Source organism: Puma concolor, chromosome B3, assembly GCF_028749965.1.
Source record: "Puma concolor isolate L17-30 chromosome B3, mPumCon1.1.hap2, whole genome shotgun sequence".
NCBI lineage: Eukaryota > Metazoa > Chordata > Mammalia > Carnivora > Felidae > Puma > Puma concolor.
The window spans coordinates 147,523,370-147,537,656 of record NC_141672.1 but is presented as its reverse complement, the minus strand read 5'-3'; the positions used below and the strand labels follow the sequence as shown (position 1 = coordinate 147,537,656).

The following is a 14,287-nucleotide window of genomic DNA, read 5'->3' as shown; positions in this document are numbered from 1 at the left end:
GCCCCTAAGGGCCCCACTTGGTACGTGGGGCAGCCCCACGCAGCCGGCGGGAGCCAGGCCCCGAGGGTGGGGACAGACTCCCAGTGGCGGACCATCGTGGCTCAGTCACCGTGGGGTGCATCACTCCACCCCCTCCGGTGGCTTCCCCGACCTCACAGCCGCGGGGCTGAGGCTTAGACCCTTAAGTGAACGGCCAAGTCCGGCTCTTAAGCAGCCGACCTGAGACCCGAATTTGGATCCATCTGGTGACACAGGCCGAACGGTTAGCGCTCAGCCAACACACTGTCAAACACTCACCAGGTTCACGGGGGGGTCAGATGTGAGCGCACATGAGCCCCGCTGGGAGCGCTCACACACAGATGGCTGGGCCACCCGGAGCTTCTGATTCGGGGCGGGTGGCGGGTGGGGGTGGGGGTGGGGGGGTCGAGGCTGCCGCGATCCCCAGATGGGGGGCCGACGCTCCTGGTCGGGGAACCCGACGCACTCGATGGTCTGCGAATCCTGGGGCTCTGAACCGGGGCTGACCCACGGGGTTCAGCAGTGACGGGAAGGTTCCGCTCTGCACTCCCACTGGCAGCCAGGGGCTTCTGGGCACTTCACGTGTGCCTGGGAGGGCAGAGGATGTGTGGGTTTCGTTTTGCCTGTTTTTTTAAATTACTTTTCTTACTAAAAAAAAATTTTTTAAGTTTATTTTGAGAGGCAGTGTGAGCCGGGGGGGGGGGGGGTGTGGCGCAGAGGGAGAGAGAGAGAGAGAGAGAGAGAGAGAGAGAGAGAATCCCAAGCAGGCTCTGCGCGGTCAGCACAGAGCCCGACGCGGGGCTCGAACTCACAAACCGAGAGATCGTGACCTGAGCCGAAACCGAGAGTCGGATGCCTGACCGACTGGGCCACCCAGGCGGCCCTACCTGATTTTAAATGCAGGTTTGCATAGCCACATGTGCCTAGCGGCCGGGAGTCGGGCAGAGGAGCTGGAAACGAAGAGGAGAGGTAGATCTATCCTTGTAGCTAATGGTTCGCTCCAGGGGTTAAGCTGCCGCAAGTCGTTAGGAGCCACTTCTTCGTTAGGAAACATTGTCGTGTCTGCGTCTGGTTTGCTGCGAGGGCCGTGCTCCTGGTTCCGATTTCGGTGCCTGTGGCACATGTGATGGGACCGGGGATCACGGGCGCTGCTTTGGCGGCGTGATGAGGGACTTGGGTTCAGTGGCAGGGCAGGACCCCGAGCGCTCGGGGCTGGGGGAGCCTTGGTGCGAATCTCTCTGATCTGTGGAACCACCCCCCCCCATCTCTCCTGCTTGGCTCCCCAGAGGGGATTTCCCGCATCAAAGGAGGTGTTTTGTCTGGGGAAGATCATTTAAGAGTCTGTGGGCGTGTCAAGGGCGTCGGAAAAGGCACGTGTCTACTCCCCAAACTGTGACGTAAAGTGATGCCGGGTTGGAACAGGGGCAGGACCGGATGGGCCCCCCTCCCCTCTGTCTCCCCCCCCCCCCCCAGCCAAGGAAGGGACAGGCAGGCGTCCCATGAGTTACAGTCGGGCAGAAATTCTCCTCTCAGATGCTGGTTCAGGTTTCCATTCGCTTCTCCTGAGCAACGCGGGCAACCGTCTCTGGCTCGACGGGCCTCGGTTTGCCCATCTGTGAATGAGGAGATCCTGGCGGCTCAGGGCGCGGCCCAGCTCGGCGGTCCAGGCTCCCCCGGGAGCCGCTCGGAAGCGCAGACTCACGCCCCACCCCAGACCTGCCGGGTCAGAACCCGTGTTTTAACAAGTCCCCCATGACTCACGCGCGCACGCACGCATGGGCCGGCCGGAGCGGGTCTCGTGCCGTGTCTGCTCCTACGTGGTGCGAGCCCGACGCGACGTGGCCGGTCGGAAGGACGCGGGAGCCCGGTTTCCGGAGAGGAGGCCGGGCTTTGTGAGGTGGCGGGTCTCCTTGGAATGTTTTCGGTCTTTGCGGCGGTGAGAACCTTCTGGGCGGGTGTGCTTCCTGGGGGAGGGGCTGGTCCTCGAAGCAGCCCCGGGTGACGCTGGTGTGCAGGAGCAAGGGGTCTTGTGAGCGCCTCTTTCTGAGGAGGCCAGGCGGGGCTCCCTGTCCCCGGGGTCCTTCGCACAGCATTCGAGAAAGGGCCCAGGCTGCCGGGGCGGGGGCAGGGGCGGGGGCTCCTCCCGTGTTCACCTGTGGTCCGGAAGGTGCGTGGGCTGCCCTGTCCCCTGCCCCTTCCTTCTCCCTTGGGGGCGGGGGGTGTTAGGCGCTGTGATTTCTGGATCACTGACCCGTAGCGAGAGGCAGAGAGGTGGCTTGAATCCGACCTTTGCTGCTCGTGGGAGGCCCGGCTGGGGGACGGGGGTGCGGTCCTGCGTTACAGGGCATGTCCTTGGGGCCAGACCTGCCAGGTTCAGACCTGACTGTGTCACCGCCTGCTGCCTCCGTAGCCCTCAGAGGACCCCCCACCCCACCCTGCTCCGACGAGCCGGGGTCTGCCTTTGAGTCAGCTCCCCGGGGGGGTTCATGTGTGCACGGAGTTTGAGAAGCGCTGACTTTCCCTCCGGCTTCTACGTTCTCACAGTTTGAGACGAGACCGCAAACCGTTTAATCTTTGGGAGCTAGAAACGCCCTTTCTGGAGGAGGGAGCAGGCTTTGGGCTTTGCTACCTGCTGGCTGCGTGCCTCGGGCAAGTTGCGTGCTCTGTACCTCAGTTTCCCCATCCGTGTCGAGGGATGACCGTGCCCCCCCAGCTACAGAAGAGCAGATCGGTCGACGTGTGGATGGGGCCTAAAGCGGTGCCCGGAGCCTCGCAAAAGCTATGCTGGCGTTTGCCGGGACTCTTGGTGTCATCGCTGCGGATGGGAGGCCGAAGGCCTGGGAAGGTGAACTCGCTCGGGGACACGGCGTCGTTTGCTGGGGCCACAGATGGGGCAGCTTCACTGTTCAGAGTTCCGGGGGCTGTAGGTCAGCACGGTTGCTGTCCTCCGAGGCCGCTCTCTTTAGTGTGTCGACAGCCGTCTTCCTCCCCTGTCTGCACCTGCTCTCCCCTCCTTCTGTGTCTGTGATCCTAACACCCTCTTCTTACACGGACACCAGTCATGCCGACTCAGGACCCACCCTGGGGACCTCATATTACCTTAATCCCCTCTTGAAAGGCTCCCTCTCCAAATGCGGTCGCTTTCCGAGGTCCGGAGGGGTGAGACGTCACCACAGGACTCTCGGGGGGGGGGGGGCACAGCTCAGCCCAGCTGAGACTCGTGAACGCTGTGGGGCGTAAAAGAGGAAGTCAAAGCACCCACGAGAATCCAGGGGGTGGGGCTGGTTCCAGAGAACCCCCGCCCCGCCTCGCCTCAGCAGGGACAAGAGTGGCCTGTCTACACGCGTGTCACTGTAAGGGAAGTGTCCAGACCCACGGGGCCCACATCGCCTATTTGCCCTGAACTCTGCGAGGCGAGGCCAAGAGGGAGCGCCGTGTTCTTCTGGACCCCGGGGCCGTCTCCTTACCTCCCTTTGTGCGGAAGACCCCGGCGCTCACGGTGGTAAGCCGCCGTCTTTAGAGTTAGCCTGTCCCGCTGACCCTCGCGGAAATAACTCCTGCTCGTGGGTAGCAGGAGCCTGTTCGACAATCGGGAAGACTAAGGCACAGAGAGGTTGAGTGGCTTGTCTGGGGCCACACAGCCGGTGGCAGGTTCTCAGACCCTTCCCCCTGGTTCTAGCACCTGGGCAGCCGTGTGTCCTGATGCCCGGGGCTTGCACAACCGGGGCGGGGGGGCTGGCCACGGTCAGGCAGGCACAGGGCTAGGAGCTCGGGCCTGGCAGCGTCTCGATCCCACAGGGACCTTGGCATTTGGGATGCGTCATTTCAGGTTTTACAGACAAAAATTCAAAATTAAAAAAAAAAAGGGAGCCCCAGGCGGTCAGATGCTTCCCCCGAGGTCAGCTGCGTGGCCGGGACCGAGGACTCCGGACCACGCTGTCCTGCTGGTTGCTGGGCCGAGCCTTGTCCGGGTTCGTGTGGGTTTGACAGGGGGAGACGGCTGAACCCGGCAGGTCCCATCTCACCCCTGCCGCAGAGCTTCAAGTGACCCTCTCCCGCTCCTCCGGGCCCGCATCCGGTACTCTTGGAGAATTCCGGCTTGCGCGGCCCCACGGGGCGGTGGGTCTCTCGGCCCGTGGGGCCAGGCTGTTCTGGGGAGGGCTGAGCAACTGTCCGGGGGCTTCTCTGGACACTCGAACAACACTCTGCCCCCTGTCTCTGCAGGTGACAAGCGCTGGGCCCCGGGGCCGCTGCGGCCCAGGCCTCCTGGAGGAGGAGCTTGTTCCCGGTTAGGTGCCGCTTCTTCTCTACCCCGAGAGGCCGGGGCGGCGGCAGGATGGCAGAAACGCTCCTGTTCTGGAAAACGGAGTAGGATATCGCCGGCTCGGGGCCATCGGGCAGCGGTCGGCCAGCTCTGGCCAGTGGCCTCCTGTGGAAACTCCCAGCGCCATCGGCCAACGCGCTCTCCCCGGGTCTTTGGCAGCTGGGAGCCGGGTCGAGACCGAGTCTGGCCAGCCGGAGAGGCCGAATCTCAGCTCTCGTCGCCAGAAAGCTTTTAGTGGCCCACGGAGAAAGCTGTCCCCCGTTGGTGAATTCCCCAGTGAGATCAGAGAAAGTCTGGGGCTTTGCTTCAACAGAATGCTTCTCGGGGGTCTCTGTTCGCGGCCACTGCGGAGAGAGAAAGTGCAGAGGCCCCTCGGACCCCAGCAATGTGGGGGTTCCCCTCTCCAGGCACGACGTCTGTGCCTCCAGGGGTCAGACAGAGACACGGCACAGGTCTCCTTAATGTTGGGGAAAAGAGATTTTGAGCGCGATTCCCCCCCACCCCCCGGCCCACCGCCAAGTGGAATTGTTTTCACGCCCATCCAGAAAGCGATTGTTTTGTTTCTTTGGTCTTTGAAATGAACTATGGTGCGATCAGAAGACGTCAGAGCTACAAAAACGCAAACTTCCACTCTGCCCACGGGAAATCTGAGGCCACCGAAGGAGATGCTTTCCTGAGGGGCCCCTGGCAGCTGGGCCAGAAGGGGTGCCCGCACCCAGACCGCCTCCCATACCCGTCACCACCAGCCTTGGTGCCTGTCCCCTCCCTTCACCCGGCCGATGGCCCCAAAGTGCAGGCCCCTTCAGAGGAGCCCACGACGACCTGGGCCTTCTCAGGAACAGACGGCACGCTTCCTCTGGGTTTTCTAAACCGATGAAGAGTTGGAACGGGGCTGTGGCCGTCCCCGGAGGGCCATGCAGCCCTCCCGTCCCCGGGGCCCCCTCCTTTCTAGCGCAGACACTCCTCCTCTGGGACCATGGGAAAGGCGCCGTTCCCAGATGCCGAGATGCGTCCCTCCAACAGCCGGCTGAGGCACTAGAATGAGCCCGTTGTTCTCGAAGACCAGGCCTGGGCCGGGCCGGGAGGAAACCGCGGGCATTGAATCTCAGAGTATCGGTTTCTCCTCCCCCCACCTCAGCTCCCCGCACGCCTGCGAGGGACGGCCAGGCAGAGGGCAGGGGGCTCCGCCTCGGACCCTCCTGCCTGCCCGACTCCCCGAGCCCCCCCAAAGCGCTTGACCTGGAGCCCACAGGCCAGGGTGGGTCAGACTTGTCCCTGAGCGAGTTCAAGGGGAGGAGCCTGTGTTGGGTGAGCGGGATTCGGGCCCCTCCGTCGGTGAGTGCCTGGGCACAGCCTCCGTGTCGCTCAGGACAGGACCTGGGGCCCCGGGCAGGGAAGCCGGCGCTGGTCGCCCCCCAGGCGCTCGGTGTGGGCCGCATGGGGCCTGAGGACAAGCAAGCATCCTCTAACAGGTGCATTCTAGTCTGCAGGGGGATCTGGCATCTTCTTTTTAAAGTTCCTATCTTGAGGCTTTTCTAGACAGAGTCCCATATTCACCATCCGTATGAGTAAAAAGGAAAAAAATGAAGCAGCTTTAATGAAACGGAAGTTTAACAACATAGAAATTTAATTCTCTCTCCCATAAAAATAAACCCATGGTCTAGGGCTGTCGAGGCCTCCACAGGGGCAGGGCCTAGATGTTCCTCTAGATTTGCTTTGCCACCTTCCGCATGGCTGGCACTCTGTAGCCAGAAGGTCCAGCCATCATATCCACCTTCCAGTTAGCAGGAAGGAAGGAGGGAGGAGGGAGGAAGGTCCTCTTACCTTCCCTCAAGGGCATTTCCTGGAATTTGCACACCGCACTGGGGCTATGTTGGCCAGAACTCCATTCCAAGGCCACGACTAAATGTAAGAGAGTCTGGAAGAGGTCGCCTTTAGACTAGCTGGCCATACGCCCAGGTCAAAGTCAGGGGTTCGTTTACCAGGTAAGGAGGGAACCGCCGGGGGACGATTGTCTCTCTCTGCCTCACCTTCCTTCGGGCAGGTACCATACAGAGGGTTTATAACACACAGGCATCATAGTCAGGGTTTCAATATTATCACCAAGACTTGCTTTAGAAGCACGGACTGATAAAAAAGGAGTGAAGCTTAGAAATCGGCCAGCCCACACCCTCATTTTCCAGATTAGGAATCTGAGGCCCAGAGAGGTCAATCAAAAACACTGAGATCACACAGCACGTTCATGGCATCTGATGCCCAGCTCACATTCAGTGTGTGTGTGTGGGGGGGGGGGGGTATTTTTTGTTTTCTCTGCTTCTGAACTTAAGAAAAAAAAGCTTCATTCTGGAGGAGAGGGAGTTCGAGCTCTGAGGATGAAATTCCATCCATCACCGAGTCTCTGAGCTGCAGGACACGGGCGGGACGGTGACAGGGCTCGCGTGCCCTGGTCTGCCCGGCCCCGAGTCGGGGCGGCTGAGGCCTGTGCGCTGGCTGGGGCGCTGTGCTGTGTGTGCAGGTGGCCCCGTGTGTGTGTGTGTGTGTGTGTGTGTGTGTGTGTGTGTGCGTGCGTGCGTGCATCTGCCGCCTCTCTGACTCCAGCCCGCCCAGCTCCCGGGTCTCACTCGCTCGCTTCGGTTTCAGGGAGCGCGCGGCCAGGATGGGAGCCGCCAGCAGGCAGGACGGCACCTTCCAGGCGATGCTGACCCTCAGCTGGCTCACCCTGGCCGCGTCCGCAGGTGAGTCGCCACAAAGCCGCGGGACTGCCGCGCGCCTCGGTGGGAGGCAGCTGCGGGGCGGGGGCGCAGGGTGGCTGGGCTCCGGCCGGTCCCTGCTGACCCACCCCTTCCCAGGCGAGTCTCACCCCGGGCCCCGGTTTTGTCGTCCACACAATCAAGGGGCTGAATCGGCCCCAGGGGCTCCAAACCCAGCATCTGTGGGAGCCAGGGACGAGACGTGGAGCAGTGTGGGGGGCCTTGTGGGCACCGTGGCCGCCTGGGCCGTTCACACTCCTCGAGAGGGACCCCGCGTCTCAGATCTGGCCAATCTGCTGTCACGCGTGAAGGTGGGAGCTCGCGGGTTGCTCAGAGAAGCCAGAAGCATAGATTTTTTCCGTAAAATTCTTCGTGTCAAGCGTCCACGACTAATTCAAACTTGGCAAAGCACCTCGGGGGCCGGAGGAAGGCCACACCTCTGGGACCCAGCTCACCACCCGTCACTTGAGCTCTTCGTCCCCTTCTCCCTTCGCCATCCCAGGCTCGGGGAAGCTTCGGGCACCTTGCGCCGCTCTGCTCAGGGTCGCTGCTCTGATCTCGATGTCACCTTGCTGTTTGGATGATTTTCTAAGAACCATCGAAGCTCCAGGCCGGTTTGCAGGGCCAGCAGGAAGCAGCCACCGCGTGAGCCGGACTCGGGGTCGAAGGAGGCAGAAGATGGGAGACAAGGTCGAGCCCGGGGCTGGCGGTCATAACGCCAACCGTCAGCCGCTCTGGTTTTTAAAATGCTGCTGTCGCTAACAGCCGGATGCTTTCCTACGAGAAGAATAAAGGAACTTAGGTTATGTTTTGTTTTCCTCAACCCGCGGAGGCAAGGAGGGCCTCTGTATCCATCACGAGCGACATTCCTTCCACGCGGCCCCTCGCGCAGCCTTTCAGACGTTTTTGCTCTCGACGAAACAGTTGTCAGCATTGCTGGAATATCGTTCCTTCCTTCTTCCGTCGTGTTCGCCCCTCGTAAACACCGAGGGGCAGCAGCTCCAGGCCAGGAAGGGGGTTCCGGTTCGCTCATAGGAGGGCCCGCCTCGGGGCCCTGGGGCGGCCCTGCGGGGTGCTGTCCTCCCGCACCCTGGGTGTCTCCTCTCCTCCTCACTCTGGGTGTGGGTCTAAACCCCCGGAAAGGCGGCCGTGCCTCTGGTTGCCCCTGGTCCACACTTCTCCTTCTCCCTGACGTCTTGCCATTCATGCCCCGAGCGGGTGGGCCTTGCGTTCACATCCCTCCACCCTCTACCCTCCTTCCTGCTCCCGCGGCCCCTCCCGGGGAGGGTGCTTGCTGCGGAGGCAGTCCAGCCAAGGCGCCGACCGTTTCCAGCCACTGGTGAGCTCACACAGACGAAAACCCACCGAGACGGGCCGTCCCCGGGTACAAGCATCCAGCTGTAAGGAAAGAGCCCGTCTGGTGACCGCCGAGCTTCCGCTGTGGGGCCGGAGCTGCGGGTGTCCTGGGACCTGCACTCCCCTGAGGGCCCGTGGGCTCAGGCTGACCACTTCCGGATCCAGACGTGAGGTCTGGTGTCACACGTGTGCCTGCGGAGTAAAGGGGCCGTCGGGCTCGTCCTGGGAGATGCGGGTGGCGAGGCCCTGAGGCTGTGTCCCGTGCGGTCGAAGGGACTCCTCCTCAGCAAGCTCTTGGTGCCAGGCCTCCACCGCGTGGCTCGCCACGGGCCACACGTGTCCTCCGCGCGCTGCGGGGACGCCTCCTTGGAAACGGATACTCCGGGTCCGGAACTGGGTGGAGGGCAGCCCGGGGCCTCTGGCCTCTGCTGGAAGCCAGCCAGGCATGTGACCCAAAGACAAGCCCAGGCGTGAGCACTGACCCACGGGGGCTCTCGTCTGGGCCCCCGGGACCCTCGGCTGCTAAATGCTGAGGCAGAGCAGTGCCTGCTGGAGGCTCCGGAGACTCCAGCGATGAGCAAGCGTCCTAGTGTTCACTTTGTCACCACTGCTGGAGCCCCTGGGGGTTTCCAGCAGCTGGGAGAGGTGCTTTCCAAACGGCGTGGAATTCTGTGCTCGGTGGAGGAGATCCAGAGCCCGGATTCGCGCTGACGACGGAGCAGATGGCGGGCGGAAGGGGGGTGCTGGCGGGCCGGGGCCGGGCGGGTGGGGACACGGCTCGGCCAGCCCGCACCGGGCTGCCTGGCAGAGGACAGAGGGCCGGTTACTGCCTTCAGATGCACAAAGAGGAGGAGGTGATGTGGGTTCGGGGGTCCGTATCCGGCACCCCCCTCCCAGCTCTCTGGGGACGCGTAAATGCGGGGCAGACACTCTCATCCCAGAGATAACGGGACGGAAGTAAAGCGACACTTTGAACCGACGTGCTGGGGATCCTACTGAATCCCTCCTGGGGTCACGGCCCCCCGTCGTGGACTTCGTTCCCTGCACGCGCTTTGCTCAAGAGACACAACCGTCCTCCTCGAAGCCTGAGCCGGGAGCTCGCGTCCGTCCCTTCCGACCTCCTCCTGGCACCTGCACCCCGCCCTCCTGCCTCTCCAGCCCCCACATCCCCCAACCCTCGTACGTAGCAACCCCTGGGCACGGAGGAGAGGAAGGCATCGGGGCTTTTTCTCGGACGCAAGCCCTTCTCGTTTGGTCTTCCTGCCAGTTTCCTTCTGGATTTTTCCTCGCTGCGGGGAGATTCTTCCAGATGGCCAGGGGGCTGCTCCCGGTGCTCCCGCTGGGGCCGGGGACACGCGCCTCCCCAGCGCCCCCCACGGGGCCCTCGTTCAGCTAAACACGCCGACCCCGAGGCCGCCCCAGGCCGCGCTCGGCGTCGGGTCGCTGAGGAGGGTGCAGGGTGGAAACACAGGCCGCCGTCGGCGCGGGCGCGAGGCGTGTGTTTCTCTTGCCCGGGGACGTCCTGGCTGCGTGCCACATGGCTTTCCAGAAGCCACCCTGTGTGGTTCCCTGGGTGGCAGCTGGGGCCAGGTGTGGGAGCTGCCCTGGCTGGGGGCCTCGGGCCCGCAGAGCCGCACTCTCTCTCTCTCTCTCAAGTCTGACAATAACATCTGTTCCACAGAACATACTAGCATGTAAACAACGTGTTGTTAAATATTGGCACCTTTTTTTCCAAATTACTCTCTTTTAAAAAGGACCGTGGTGATCCGTCACGACAACTGCATAGACGTGACTTGCTGGGTCCCCGCAGGAGACGTGCCCAGGGGGGACCCTGCAGGGAGACGACTCCGCCAGGGAGAGAGAACAAATTACGCACAGTTCTGACCCATTTAGATGCCGCTCACTGATAAGGGGTCACTTTTGTTCGAAGCCACGTTGCTTGGTGACCCGGTTTACGATATAACACCATCCCCTCTTGGGTTTCCAGGGGAGTAGAGCTAGAAAATTAACTAAAGTCAGAGTCTCACGCGGAAAGGGAAGGGGCTTCCTTAACTCTCAGAGCGCCGCTTTCCAGAGGGAGGACTCTCTTGGATTGCAAGAACTCTGGGCAGATCATTACCTAGCTTCGGGTCCGGGAATGTCTTAAAGAATCATCTGCCACGCCCTCCGTTTTGTAAACGGAGAGATTGACCCCGGAGAAAGGAAGTGACCTGTGGACAGATGGGATGGACTGTAGTAAAGACGTGGGGCCGGACCCCAGGGCTCCTGTGCCTACGCGGCTCGGGCCACGAGAGCCGTGAAGGTGGGGGAGGCCCCCACGTGGCAGAGCCTTTGCTTGGTGAGGGGGGTGGGTGGAAGCAGTGACACCCCTCTGTCCTTAGCAGTGGCGGCCGAGTGCCCCGACCAGAGCCCTGAGCTGCAGCCCTGGAGCCCTGGCCACGACCCGGGCCACCGCGTGCACATCGGCCGGGGCAGGACACTGCTGCTCACGTCTTCTGCCACGGTGAACTCCATCCACATCTCAGAGGGAGGTAAGCCGGCCTCCCCCCGACCTCCCTCCCGGCCGCGGCCTCGGAGCCCAGCAGGCGGCCGGGGGTCCGGACGGGCAGAATGACGGTCACGGGCCCTGGGTTCGGGTCAGAGCGTCTGGTGGGTCATGACGCCATCCCCTCTGGGCGCTTAGGAGCAGCCCGTCAGCGGTCCAAGTCTTGGCGGAGGAAGCGTAGAGGGAGGCTCTCGCTGGCGCTCGGAGCGTGCCGGCTGGTCACGCCGCCAGACGCTCGCCCGTTGAGCACGGCACGCACGGCGGCGGGTGCAAGCCGGTAGGCGGTGTCCCCGCATCGCAGGGTGAGAGGAGAGAGGAGAAGCCGGTAGTGAGCACGGGAAGGGTAGGAGTCCCAGGACAGACCTGCCTTCTTGCCCGTCTGGCCGAGGCGGGGGCTTGGCAGGTCCCCCCGCAGCTCCCCCTACGGCCTCCCCGCTAACTCGCGTCTTCGTCAACCCCACCCCTGCCCGCCTCCTCAGGAAAGCTGGTCATTAAGGACCAAGACGAGGCGATCGTCCTGCGTACCCGGCACATCCTGGTTGACAACGGAGGGGAGCTGCACGCGGGGAGCGCCCTCTGCCCTTACCAGGGCAACTTCAGCATCGTTCTGTACGGCAGGTGGGCGGTCAGCTTCCGCGGGTCAAATGCTCCTCTTGGATCTGATGGGAAGGAGGCCTTCCAAAGGTGGGAGGGAGGCGGGATGGCGGGACGGGGACCATGGTCGCAGCCCGCCGGGCGGAACCACGAGCAACACAGACGTGGGCCGCTGGGGCGAGCTGGAGGCGGTGCTGTGTTTCTTGTGGGTCCACGCCGAGGGGACGCACGTCCCTGCCAGACTTCCGGCTGCCTTTCCGTCACGTCGAGCCTCAGGGAGCCTCTGGGGGTGTTTATTCAACGGGTTAGGATGGACACGATAAAGCAAATTTCCACACGGTGCCGGCCTCTGGCCAACTGAGAGTTCTCAGAAGTGGTGGCCAGAAATACACAGAGGTCCGTGTGCACCATGCAGGGCCTCTGACGTGGACCGGAGTGTAGCACAGTCAGGCCCGGAACGAAGCAGCAACGTACAAACTCATGATAAGGGCTTTGGCTTGGCCTTTCGGCCGCATTTCCGTCTGGCTTAGGAAGATCTGGTCGGTGACGCCCTTGCTGCCGGCCTCCCAAGTCCCCGCGTGTGACCGGTTCTCCGGCGGTCAGGGAGGGAGCGGCGAGGTCCCCTCTGGGTTCCGCATCCCGTGGGGCGTCGGCTGACTTTGGGCAGCTGTTTTCTCTCGCAGGGCCGACGAAGGCATTCAGCCGGACCCCTACTTTGGCCTCAAGTACATCGGGATCGGCAGAGGAGGCGTCCTTGAGCTACACGGACAGAAGAAGCTCTCCTGGACGTTTCTGAACAAGACCCTTCACCCAGGCGGCATGCAGGAGGGGGGCTACTTTTTCGAAAGGAGCTGGGGTCACCGTGGAGTCATCGTGCATATCATCGACCCCAAATCGGCGACTGTCATCCACTCCGACCGGTAAGGTCTGCCTTCACGTGAACACACAGCCCTTCGTTCCACAGACGTTCACCGAGCCTGGGCCGTAGCCAGATGCTGGTCCAGGCGCTGAGATACGGCAGGGAGCCGGCCAGCCAGAAGCCCTCACCTCCAGGAGTTTCATCCCTCCCTCCCCGGGCATCTGCCTACAGAAGAGAATTAGCAGGAACGGGCAGACGCACACGCACGTACACACGACATCATTCCAGATCACGATCGTTCGTGATTAGGGAGAAAAGACACAGCGAAGAGGCAGAAAGTGACCAGGGAAGCCCACGTGGCATCAGCCAGGGAAGGCCAGCCTCAAGGGGCAACATTTGAGCGGAGAACTGCAGGGTGAACATGAGTCGGGGAGAGAGTATTTGAGACGGCGGCAAGTGCAAAGGGCCAGTGGTGAGGGGGTCGTGATGGAAACCCGGAAAGGCCAGCAGAGAGGCGGGGGGGTGCAGAGCAATGGCACTGGGACACAGTAATGTCCGGGTTTGGGGCAGGGGCAGGTGCGGGACCTCGCGGGGCACCGTAAGGAGTCGGGTTTTATTCTAAGTGGGACGTGAAGCCCCTGGAGGGTCTTAAGAAGGGTCTGATCTGATGAAAAGAACGTTCTGACTGCCGAGTAGAGAATGGATGGATGGTGGAGACAGAAGGAGAGAGAGCAGAGGTGGCCGGGAGGCTTCTGCCTGGCCTGAGAGGGGCCGCCGGCCGGGACTCGGGCAGAAGCTACGGCAGTGGAAATGGAAGCACTCGAGAGATGCCTAAGAGGCAGGGAGGGCATGTCTCCGCTCCCTCCCGCCCCACCCCCTCCCCGCTCGGGTGTGAGCAGAGTCTGCAGAGGCTGTCCCAGGGCACTCGGAGGGGAGGACCCCCCAGGAAGGACTCGGCTGGGGCAGGCGGGCAGACCCCGAGCCGTCCTGCTGCTGCTGGACGCGGGGGGCGCAGGCTCCGCAAGAACCAGGGCACGAGGAGCAGGGAGCCGGGAGCAGGGGTCACGGGGACACAGGGAGGAGGGGGCCGCGGGGACACAGGGCACATTGGGCAGGAATATGCGGGACGACCCCCCTTGCCCTGCGGTGAACACCAGTGACGTTCATCGGCTTCGTGCAAAACGACGAGTTAACCGCGTTGACCGACCATCTGTATCATCAACCCCCCGAGTAGGTTCTGTGATCATCCACGTCGTACAGAGGGAAACACTGAGGCCCCGTGGGCTCCGTGTGCTGCGTCACAAGGCCAGCGAGTGTCGGAGCCGGGATTCAAACCCGGGTCTGCCCAGACCCTTGACCCTGGGCGACTTCCGCGGGTGCCCCGGGGCTGGGCGGTCCGTGGGAAGCCACCCTGGCAGCTGGGGTTCAGGTTCCCAAGACGGAACGGCTGCTCGGCCGAATCTCCTTTGGTTAAAGTATGCGTGTGTGTGGCTTCGAGAACCCGGCGGCCGGAGGTGTGTGAGTGAAGAGGGTCGCCAACACGACACACGCCTGCACACAGGAGCTACCAGCTGCCATCTGAGAAGGTTCCGGGAGGGAGAAGAATGTGGGTCCGCCCTTGACAGGCAGTAAGCGTGTGATCAGGCAGGGGGAGGTGAGGAAGGGCGTGTGAAGACGTGCGGTGTGGTTGCGGCACTGAGGTTGGCCCGGCTCGAAGCCAGGGGGGCGGGGGGCACAGAATGAGCGGCCCGGGCCCGGACCCACCAGCTGCGTAGACACTTGCTCTCCAGTCCGAGGGCTCAGGAGCACGTAGCCAGCCGGCCCCACCCCCGTGACCACCA

General features: G+C 62.7%; 1 protein-coding gene across 4 annotated transcripts in view; it reads left to right on the top strand.

The window, feature by feature from the left end:
• Positions 1 to 14,287, top strand: part of CEMIP (cell migration inducing hyaluronidase 1) — a 128,487-nt gene that overhangs the window by 68,065 nt on the left and 46,135 nt on the right. The window contains exons 1-5 of one of the 4 annotated variants that reach the window (XM_086711741.1): positions 4,309 to 5,650; positions 6,983 to 7,077; positions 10,830 to 10,979; positions 11,473 to 11,611; positions 12,271 to 12,507. In XM_086711741.1, coding sequence (XP_086567867.1) covers positions 6,999 to 7,077; positions 10,830 to 10,979; positions 11,473 to 11,611; positions 12,271 to 12,507 — 605 coding nt within the window. In that variant the 5' untranslated portion in view covers positions 4,309 to 5,650; positions 6,983 to 6,998. Of the gene's footprint in view, positions 1 to 4,308; positions 5,651 to 6,937; positions 7,078 to 10,829; positions 10,980 to 11,472; positions 11,612 to 12,270; positions 12,508 to 14,287 lie in introns of those variants that run through there. The other 3 variants (XM_086711744.1, XM_086711742.1, XM_086711743.1) reach the window with 3 other exon arrangements.